This window comes from Camelina sativa, chromosome 7 (genome assembly GCF_030686135.1).
Source record: "Camelina sativa cultivar CO46 ecotype springtype chromosome 7, ASM3068613v1".
NCBI classification, from domain to species: Eukaryota; Viridiplantae; Streptophyta; class Magnoliopsida; order Brassicales; family Brassicaceae; genus Camelina; species Camelina sativa.
The window spans coordinates 3,214,325-3,225,717 of NC_141886.1; the positions used below are offsets into that span (position 1 = coordinate 3,214,325).

At 36.8% G+C, this 11,393-nt stretch overlaps 2 protein-coding genes and 1 pseudogene across 2 annotated transcripts; 2 read left to right on the forward strand and 1 right to left on the reverse strand.

Annotated features, from left to right (window-relative positions):
* The first annotated feature begins 426 nt into the window (after positions 1-426).
* Positions 427-2,525, forward strand: LOC104700149 (receptor like protein 24 pseudogene; annotated as a pseudogene).
* A 289-nt stretch (positions 2,526-2,814) lies between these two features.
* Positions 2,815-5,405, forward strand: LOC104700148 (receptor like protein 27-like). The gene is made up of 2 exons (XM_087456669.1): positions 2,815-4,680; positions 4,768-5,405. The coding sequence occupies exons 1-2, from the start codon at positions 2,838-2,840 to the stop codon at positions 5,211-5,213; spliced, it is 2,289 nt and encodes a 762-aa protein (XP_087312795.1). The 5' UTR covers positions 2,815-2,837; the 3' UTR covers positions 5,214-5,405.
* Positions 5,406-5,487: 82 nt separating this feature from the next.
* Positions 5,488-8,139, reverse strand: LOC104700150 (Ubiquitin-associated (UBA) protein). Its single transcript, XM_010415616.3, has 5 exons — positions 7,301-8,139; positions 7,150-7,213; positions 6,475-7,019; positions 6,277-6,379; positions 5,488-6,055 (listed from the first exon to the last, which is right to left on the reverse strand). The coding sequence occupies exons 1-5, from the start codon at positions 8,032-8,034 to the stop codon at positions 5,768-5,770; spliced, it is 1,734 nt and encodes a 577-aa protein (XP_010413918.2). The 5' UTR covers positions 8,035-8,139; the 3' UTR covers positions 5,488-5,767.
* Positions 8,140-11,393: the final 3,254 nt, after the last annotated feature.

Sequence of the window (11,393 nt, forward strand, 5' to 3'; positions counted from 1 at the left end):
TACCCATCTGCTTCTCTAAGACGTCCAGCTTGCCCAGTTGTTTCTTCATGGCACTGACGTCGGATTCCAAGCCCGACAGTTGCTGGACTTCCTTCTGGATGTTCCCCATGACCTTCTCCAACTCTTCTACCTTCTTGAGCGCCATCTAGAAGATCAGTTTCCCAAGAAAGAGTGCTCTGATACCAATTTGATACGTTTTGGATGTTATTCTCAAGAACAGACAAAACGAATAAGAAAACAAAGTTCTTTATTTAGAATGAGACGACGGTACACGATGAGAGAATTTGTTTGGAGTCTCTCCCCTCCCCCTTACAATGTTTACCAATCACTTGACAAAGTTCCCCCTTGCCCGACCTGCTACATAAGTACTACGGTTGATTCCCTGACCCTACCACCCAAACCCGTTACAGACAAAGCAGTAGGACAGTGATGTTTATTCCTTATACTAGACCCTCCCACAAGGCCCACTACACTACTGGATCCTTCTTAGATGACTTCTTAGACACTTGGGCTTTTATTCTTTCTCTGATAACGGTAAAGTATAGGAGGGTGTTGAACCTCAAATGTATCACCTTCTGTCATATCTGAATCTCCGTGGAAACCGTTTCACAGATCCAATTATATTTCCCAACTCCTCTGCTTCATCTCAGCTTGAAACCCTGTTCCTTGGGAATAACCGTTTTGAAGGAAAAATCCTAAAGCCTATCTCAAAGTTCACCACCCTCCAATATCTCGACCTTTCATTCCTAAACATAAGCTACCAAATTGACGTAAGGCTCTTCTTCACTCTCAAATCTTTGCTGAGACTTGATCTTTCAGGTAATAGTTTATTAGCTACAAGTATAAGTTCATATTCCAACATCAAAATGAACTTGGATACTTTGCTCTTGTCACGCTGCGGCCTCAGTGAGTTCCCAAACATCTTAAGAACCTTTCAGAAATTGGAGCATATAGACATTTCAAGAAATATAATCAAAGGCAAAATCCCTCAGTGGTTATGGAACCTTCCTCGTCTGAGCTTAGTGAATCTTGGTAACAATTCTTTCGATGGGTTTGAAGGATCGTTAGAAAATTCATCAGTGCAGATATTAATGTTGGCGTTCAACCGTTTAGAAGGAGCAATACCAATTCTACCACTTTCAATCAATGCGTTGTCTGCACGGAACAATAGTTTCACAGGGGACATACCACTTTCAATCTGCAACCAACCCTCTCTCACTGTTCTTGATCTCTCCTACAACAACTTCACCGGTCCAGTGCCTCAATGTATGAGTAAATTCACGGACGTGAATCTCCGGAAGAACAACTTGGAAGGAAGTCTTCCGGACATGTTCTATGCTAGTGCCTCTCTGCGCGCACTTGATGTTGGATACAATCAACTAACCGGGAAGCTGCCAAGGTCTCTACTAAATTGTTCATCTCTACAGTTTTTAAGTGTAGACCACAACCGAATCATAGACAAATTTCCTTTCTGGCTCAAGGCTTTACCCAATTTGCAAGTCCTTACCCTACGTTCAAACAAGTTCTATGGCCCTATATCTTCTCCTGATCATGGTCCTCTCGCATTTCCTGAGCTGAGGGTACTTGAAATATCAGATAACAACTTTACTGGAAGCTTGTCACCAAGTTACTTTGCTAACTGGAAAGCAACTTCACTTGAGAGGAATAAAGATGGGAGTTTATATATGGGATACAAAAAGGAAACTTCCAAAGATGGTTACTATAGTTACGAAGATACTATAGATTTGCAATACAAAGGTCTATTCATGGAACAGGGCAAGGTCCTTACTTTCTACAGCACCATTGATTTTTCTGGAAACAGACTTGAAGGATTGATTCCTGAATCCATTGGTCTCTTGAAGACATTGATTGCGCTCAACTTATCAAACAACGCATTCACAGGCCATATTCCTCTTTCTTTGGTCAATGTTTCAGAGCTCGAGTCACTAGACCTGTCAAGAAACCAACTCTTAGGGACTATTCCCAATGGACTCTAGACCCTCTCGTTTTTGGCATACATAAATGTGTCTCATAACCAACTCACGGGTGAAATACCACAGGGAACACAAATCACTGGACAACAAAAATCCTCCTTTGAAGGGAATGCAGGGCTTTGTGGTCTTCCTTTGGAGGAAACTTGTATTGGCATTAATGCACCACCACCACAACAACCTAAAGAACAATACAAAGAAGAAGTGTTGAGTTGGAAAGCAGTGGTTATAGGATATGGGCCTGGATTGTTGTTTGGATTAGCAATAGCACAAATCATTGCTTCATACAAGCCGATGTGGCTTGTCAAGATAATTGGTCGAGATAAGAGCAGAAACCGTTAGAATTGTTTTGGTTTGGTCGTTTGATCTTCGAATGTTTTCCAAGTAGTTGATTTGTTATGTAGTGAAGCAGTTCCCTGTGTTTTTTATCTTATGTTTTGTTCTATAATCCATGTGTGGGAGAATCAATGTTTCCGTTTATGTTTTCACTCTCAAACCTTTAATCAGTTTTTTGAAGGCCCTTCACTTCAAAAAGAATGTGTCACACTCTTCGCCACATCACCACTTTGAAATTTGAATAATGCATTTTTCTTCCAAATCACATCAAATTTAATATCTCTGCAGAAAACTTGACCAAGTCTTCTCCAATCCGTTAACAGACTAATGCCATTTCTCTTACTGTAACGCTACTGAGTGTGATGGTTCAAACTGATCTTAACATAACAAAAATTATACCTTTAGAGATTTTACGTCATTGATCTCGTTGGTTGGACATCATCTGTTAATAGACCCATCTTCTTTGTCTCTTTGTTAAAATAATCAAAATTTCTTCTTAAAAAAATATTCATGATGACCATGTCATGTCTCCGTTTACATTTTCTCTCTGTAAAATTACTTTGTTTTGCCTTTGCTTCAAGCATCTTAATGATTGATGCTCTTGTTGTTGGACTTTCTACTTGTCATCCTGACCAGATTCAAGCACTTATGCAGTTCAAGAACGAGTTTGATTCCCGTGGTTGTAACCATAGTGAATACTTCAACGGAGTCCGGTGCAATAACACGACAGGTGCAGTCACAAAGCTACAGCTCCCAAGTGGCTGTCTCAATGGAATCCTCAAGGCCAACAGTAGCCTCTTCGGACTGCATCAGCTCCGTTCGCTTGATCTCTCTCACAACAACTTCACCTCCTCTTCACTCCCTTCCGGATTCGGCAATCTCAACAAATTAAAGGTCTTGTCCCTTTCCTCTAATGGCTTCACCGGTCAAGTTCCTTCCTCATTTAGTAACCTCAGCATGCTAACCGATTTGAACATTTCCCAAAACGAGCTCATCGGTAGTTTCCCACATGTATGGAATCTAACCAAGCTATCAGTTTTAGACCTTTCTCATAATCACTTCACCGGAACCATCCCTTCTTCTCTGCTCTCCATGCCATTTTTGTCATATCTTGAACTGAGTGAAAACCATTTCACCGGTTCATTTGAAGTTCCAAACTCCACTTCTTCATCAAGGCTTGAAACCCTATACCTTGGGCATAACCATTTTGATGGACAAATCTTAGAGGCCGTCTCAAAGTTCATCACCCTCAAAGATCTTGATCTTTCTTACCTAAATATAAGTTACCCAATTGACTTAAACCTATTCTCTTCTCTTGAATCATTGTTGAGCGTTGATCTTTCTGGTAATAGTATATCAGCGGCTAGTTTACGCTCATATTCATATTTCCCACTGAACATGGAGAGATTAGTCTTGTCAGGTTGCGACATAGGCCAATTCCCAAATTTCTTGAAGACCCTTCATAACTTAGAGCTTATTGACATTTCTCACAATAAAATCAAAGGGAAAGTCCCTAAGTGGTTCTGGACCCTTCCGCATCTGCTCGTCGTGAGGGTTGCTGACAATTCGCTCAACGGTTTTGAAGGTTCTTTAGCAGAGGTTTTAGTAAACTCATCGGTGCAGATATTAAGCTTGGCATCAAATAACTTTAAGGGGCCATTTCCTGATCCACCACGCTTTATCAACCTCTTGAATGCACGAAACAATAGTTTCACTGGGAATATACCGCTTTCAACATGCAACCGCAGCTCTTTCAAGCTTCTTATTCTATCTTACAACAACTTCACCGGTCCAATTCCTCAATGCCTAAGTAACTTTAGGATAGTGAAACTCCGGAAGAACAACTTGGAAGGAAGTATCCCGGACATGTTCTATGTTGGTGCCTCTATACAGACACTTGACATTGGCTACAATCAACTAGCGGGACAGCTTCCAAGGTCTCTAGTAAATTGCTCTCGTCTTCAGTTTCTAAGCGTTGACAACAACATTATCAAAGACACATTTCCTTTTTGGCTCAAGGTGTTACCGAATTTGCAAGTTCTTACCCTCAGTTCAAACAAATTCTATGGTCCTATGTCTCCTTATGATCAAGGACCTCTAGGGATTCCCGAGCTGCGGATACTTGATATATCACATAACAATTTTGGTGGAAGTTTGCCAGCAAGTTACTTTATGAATTGGGAAGCATTATCTCTCAAGATGAATGAAGATGGGAGTTTATATATGGTATACAACAAGGAAGCTTACAAGAATGTTTACTATATATATGAAGATGTCATAGATTTGCAAAACAAAGGTCTATTTATGGAGCAAGTGAAAGTGCTCACTCTATATGGCGCCATTGATTTTTCAGGTAACAGATTTGAAGGAAATATTCCTGAATCTATTGGTCTCTTGAAGGCATTGATTTCGCTCAACTTATCGAACAACGCATTTACAGGCCAAATTCCTCTGTCTTTAGAAAATCTTACGGATCTCGAGTCATTAGACCTTTCAAGAAACAAACTCTCAGGGACTATTCCTAATGGACTAGGGAGCCTCTCGTTTTTGGCGTACATTAATGTGTCTCAAAACCAACTCAAAGGTGATATACCACAAGGGACACAGATTATTGGACAAGCTAAATCCTCCTTTGATGGGAATGCAGGGCTTTGTGGTCTTCCTCTAGAACAAAGTTGCTTCGAATATAGTGTGCCTGCAATGCAACCAAAGCAAGAAGACAAAGAAGAAGAAGAAGAAGAAGATGAGGTGTTGAACTGGAAAGCAGTGGCTATAGGATTTGTTCCTGGAGTGTTGTTTGGATTGGCAATTGTAAAACTCATTGCTTCATACAAGCCAGAATGGCTTGCCAAAATTATTGGTCCTGAAAAGCGCAAACACCGTTAGATGATTAACCTGGTTTTACATGTGATCTTTGAACGTCTATATCAAAACGTTGCTGGTTAGTGGTTCCTTATGTTTTTTTGTATGGTCATGTGAGGCTTTGTTCTATTTCCTTTTCAATAAAGTAAGAATGCTGAACTTTTGGTAGTTGGATAAATCTTATAATGATGGCATTTGGAAAGGTTTGATTCACCATCGCTTCTTGTCCAATTACTCTGTCCCAAAAAATGTAAGAATTTGCTCTGTTTTGTAAAGTATTGTGAAGAAACAGAGGAGATGAGAGAGAAAAGCAGAGCAAAGTGATAAAAAGGAAGAACAGTTGTTTCAGTTGTCTCTATGTTTCATATATCGCAGTAACAACTGTACATAAACCAAAGCTATAAGAACTCTCTCCTTATCCATTCCTATTTCAAAAAGCAAGTATGAAGCTGCTCTATTCTATTTACCTTTCTACACAAGGCAAGAAGCCTTTCTAAAGTCATATCATCTACATCTCGCTCTCTTTCCCTCCATATCTCTCTGTTTCATCGATCAATGGAAACTGTATAAAACGAAAGCTAGTCAAGTTGGACCTGCACCAAACTTGTAGAACCTTTAGAGAGTTTTTCGACCGTTGTATTCAAATCCTCGATGCTATCTGCAGACATGAGATCATAGTTTCTGCTGGCATCTGGTCTTAGCGCGTCAATGGCATTGCGGATGTCTCTGACGGTTTGATCGAATCTAAAAGGTATCTTTGCCTCTTTCCCATCGAGAAGTATGATCGTCATTGTAATAGTATTCGGCGCAGCTAGTACGGCCTCGGTGCTTGAATCTTCCTCGACAGCACTACCCTTCAAATTTCCCTGACAATATTATGATGACAAAACTCAATGCTCAGAATGGAAAATGGAGAAAACAGACAAGGTCCAAAGTAACACCATCAGGAGATATACATTTATAAAACTAAGATTTTCTATTCTTCATTGCCAAGCTCTATTTTAAGCTAAGCTTTCAGGCTAACACAATTGGAGAAAGTAGCAAGGCTATAGTAAATAGTAGTGCAGAGGAAGAGAAGGAAAGTTACATCCACTTGAGACGATTCCAATGGAGAAATAGCTACGGGGACACTTTCATCACTAGCTTCTTCGAGTGGCTCTTTTGTCTCGGTCGGATCAACGTTCATGAAACTGTACAAATAGGTGAATCAGATATTGATGTTCTGAGATCTTGAAATAACAACAGAGAGAGTCATACTAAGTAAAAGTATATACGGGTAAGTCACCTAGAAGAAGAGCTCCCGGAAGCCTGAAACTGTGTTTGTGAAGGTAATGCCTTGGATGTTACAGCCTCTGAGGGGATGATACGCTCCGGCTCTTCCATGAAAGAGTTGATGGCACCTTGTACATTCCATTTGAAACTTTCGAGGTAAGACACTGCGAAATCTGGAGCCACTGCAGTGACCTCGCAAAACTGCTTGATACTTTCAGCCTTCGTATCAGACAACAGTTCATCTTCCTTTGGCGGTAGTTGCTCTGGCTGAATCCGCAACGCATTCGAAATCCGACGTGAGTTCAACACCTCTGGCGTCGATGTTGGCGCCACGGATACCTCATTCACAGAAACCACTGGCAAAGACGTAGCCTTTAGGGGAGGCAATGTTTTTCTGCGGCAAGCCTCCATCGCAGAAGCCAAATCCCAATCGAATCCTTGGAGGTAATAGAGTGCTTCAGAACGACACACTCCAGTTTCATTACAGATTCTATCAACCTTATATGGCGGAGGGTGGTCTTCCTTGATCTGAGCAGAACTCTTGCTACTTCCCTGAATCTGAATGGAGAAAATGCAAACACAATTTGACAAAGCCTAAGAAAGATCCATCTAGATGATAGAACCTAACTAACTAAAGACCTTGCAAACACAACTTGAGAACACAGCAGAGTCAATAGAAGATTAGTACCTGCACTTGAGACGAAGACGTTATAGGCACATCGTGTAACTCAGGCATATCAAAGTCCATCAAACTACACAAGTAGAAGGAAAAAAAAGTAAGATTCTTCTCAACTTAAACCCTAAATCAAGAAATCACAAGAAAAAAATGAAAAAGTTACCCAAAGGAAGAAGAAGAGCTCCCGACTTGATAGCCAACTGAAGATAGTGGTGACGGTAGATGTAACGACGGAAGAGGCGGACCTCTACGCTCCATCATCTCCGCAGCCAACGCCACCGATGTTTCATCTTTCGAGAACCCTTCAAGAGTCGGAATATAAGCCTCTGGAATACGCTGCAAACACGACTCATCAACCATCTCGTGAAGATCATCATCATCATCTTCATCCGAGTCGTCTGACGAATACGGAGTCTCCTCCGATTCTCGTTGTAAAAAGTAATGGTTTACGGCTGCGTCGATATTCCAATTGAAGCGTTCGAGATAAGCGACGATTTCTTCCAGAGACAGTCCATAAGCCACGTCGCGGAACCGATCGATTCGTTCTTTTTTAATTTCAGGCGATACTCCCGTCGCCGGATTCGAACTCCGAGGTGAATCGAACAGTCTTGGCTGTGTTGACGGAAACGGAACCTGCTGATTCAAAACACAAGGTTGATTGATCGTTGTTGTTAATCGAGTAGATGAAGACACCTCCGCCGTGGATTTCGCGGTAACTAAAGACTTCGTCGTCGTCGTCGGAGAAGATTTAGCCTTGACGAAAGGCAGGGTTTTGACGCGGCAAGCTTCAAACGCCGAAGCAAAATCCCAGTCTAATCCTTCTAAGTAATAGAGTGCTTCTTCTCGAGGGACTCCAAGATCATTGCAGATTCGGTTCAAATCCGCCGTATCAGCCATCGTCGTCGTCCCCGATTTGGGCGGCACTTTACAATCACAATCTTTTTTTTTTTTTTTCCCAAACAAGTAAAACACTGCTTCGTTTTTTTAGTATAGTGCAGCCACAAACGACGTCGTGTAACTCAATCATATCAACTGAACGTGAGGGGCAAAATGGTGAATAACTATGATGATATTAGTTTTCTTGATGCGACTGCGTCGTTTTGGTATAGTAGATAAAATATTAAACGACATTGGTTAGGTTTACATTCATAAACACGAAGGCTGGAAGTGTAAGATAACTGTACCAAAAGGCAAAAAGCAAGAAGAGACCGTTTTATTTGCGTCTAACGAAAAAAATCAACATAAATACTTTCATAATTAATGGCTTTTACTTAATAAAATTAATAATTAGACTTTGAAATTTGCAGTAGAAGTTTCTAGAATAGCTTTTCGATTTTGTTTTTTAAAAACCGATTATCATTCAAGGGCCTTGAATAGCACTAGATTTTACATTGGGTTTTGGCTTTAGATTATGGAAAATCCATTTTTGAAGCCATTCAAGATTATGAAAAAATAGATTTCCTAAAATTTAGGAAAACTAGTTTTTGAAGGATTTTAGCATTTCCTTCGTAAAATCTAAAAACCACATTTTGTGGGTTTTCACTTTTCAACATGATTTTTTTTCTTTTTCTTTTTCCTAATATATTTATTTATTTTAGTTTACTTATAAATTCCAAAACAAACGAAACTATTTTTTTGTGCAAGGAACAAACTAAAACCTATTCTACGGATATTTCCTCAAGACTTGCATCTTTGTTATTATTAAACTAATTTTTTTTATATACTTTTTTTTACTATAAAAGAGCTACGTTTCATACTTGTCTTCTACACTCACACAAATTTCATTCCCATCCCCTGAGTGCAAACTTCTAAGCAAATCAAGCTTGGATTTTTTGCGGTAAATTTTAGTCTAACACCATTATTTATTTATATCAACACTATTTAGTTAGAAAATTTTATTTTGTTGTTACGATGTTTACATTAAAAGTTATTGTAGGTATGGCTTATCGAGGACAATCATCAAATGCTAGAGAGGTACTTATTTAGTTGATATGTTTATTTTCTAGTAATGTATATCCTACCGTAGTACAAAATTACCTTGACTAATTATGTGTATGTAAATAATTAATATGATATAAAGCCGAAGATTCAATGGACCGATAGTATGGTTCATCATTTACTTGAAATATATGAGACTGAGATGGAGCTTATTAATTGGCGTATTGGCCCTCTAAAGAAAGAGAGTAAAGCGAGAATTAGAAAAGGATTTCAAGAAGCCACAGGTCACGATCTTGAATGGCTTCCACTAAAAAACAAATTTTACAGTTTCAAAAAGCTATATGATGTTTATTGTTGTCTGATCGAAAAAACTGGAGTTGGACTTGATCCCACCACTCTAGCTATTGACATGGACGACTCATGGTGGGATGAACGTATTAAGGTAATATTTACGTATCCTATCACATGATATTGTTAGTTAACAACATATATAGTAAACTAATATATTAAATCTTTTATATATATATAGGAAACACCAATTGCTTCGAAGCTCCGAGCAAATCCTCTTATCGACCTCGATATAATGGATCGGCTTTTCAGCACCAAACACATCAATTCAGACCATATAGCTGAAGAAGATTCTGATTCAGATGAAGAATTAGAGCAAAACAATACTCCGATGCAGTATATGGAAGGGATTCGGGATGAAATTTCTGCATCACTATAGAGTTCTAGATGATGATGATAGTACTTTTGCAATAATGTGTTTTCTGTTTGCAATAAACGTATTTTTGTTTTCTACATCACTGTATTTTTTTCTCTCTAAAAAATAACTTATAATCTTTATTTTACTATTTAAAAAATAATTATTATACATAAAAAACCAAAAACTAATCAAGTTACCATTCAAGATTTTTCAAAAACTAAAATCTACACCATAAATCAAAAACTTAAAAAATCAAAATCCAAAATCCAAAAACTAAAAACCAAAATCTAAAAACCAGTAAAAAACCAGCAGCCATTCATGGCCAAGATTTTATATTAAATAGATTCTCTAAAAAATAGCTTTTTTACAAATACTAACAAAATTAGAATCCAGATAACTAGATATTTTAAGAAAAATTCAGGATACCTATTTTTTTTCTATCTCCTTTTGTAAACATTTTTAAACAACCAAAAATCAAATTCTATTACTAAAGAACTAAAAACCCAAAAACTAAAAACCAAAAAAAATATAACTTTAAGAATCATTTAAGAACACCCTCAACTATTCATGGCCTTAATGTTCACTTGTTCAGCATTTTTAAAAATATATTAAATTTTTAGAGAAATTTGAAAATTACATTCAATATTATAGTTATTTGAAAACTACACATTTTGAAATAAAAATTGACAGATTACCCTTTTTAATAAAAAAATATTTTAACAATTAAATAAAAATTATAAAAACAACAAAAAACCAAATTTAAATTTTAGAATAATTCAAATATAAAAATAAATTACTTTCAAAAAAATTTAAATTCGGAATAAATTATTAATAAATATAACTTATAACAAAAATGAATTTATTGTATTTTAAATAATGATTACATGAATCAATTTTTGACCTTAAAATTGTGAATAAAAAAGAATTTAAATATTATTGTTGATATTATTTAGATCTAAATTTATTTAAAAATAAATAATTCAAGATTATACAATTTATAATATATATATATATATTAATGTTTTAAACTTATTTTAATCAATTTTGATTTATTTATAATGTCGACTTTTTGAACAATCGTTTTGTTTTTTACTTATATTGACTTAATTATCTTTGTCATCGACTTATATTAAAACAATTGACTTATGTTATGGCTAGTGTATTTATAACATAGTCGATTTTTTTAACTGTTGACTTATTTTTTTTCAACGATTTACATTTTTTTCTGTTTATTTGTTTATTCATTGTTGACTTATTACATTTTACATTGATTTATTAATAAGGCCGATATTTTGAATGGTCGATTTAAGTTTAATTTTTGTCGACTAGTTTATTTTTCCATCGATTTATTTTAAAATTCTCGACTTTTTTTGTTTGATTGTTTTTTTACATAGTCGACTTTTGATGATGTTGACTTATATTTTTTTTGTTTGGTCTTAGTATACTTATTTCATTTTATGTTGACTTATTAATATGTTTGACTTTTTGAATTGTAGACTTATATTTTATTCCTGTTGATTTATGTTTTTTCTTTGTTGACTTATATTAAAAAAGCCTACTTCTTTTTTTATTAATTGATTTGTTATATAGTCAATTTTTTTGAACTGATGAT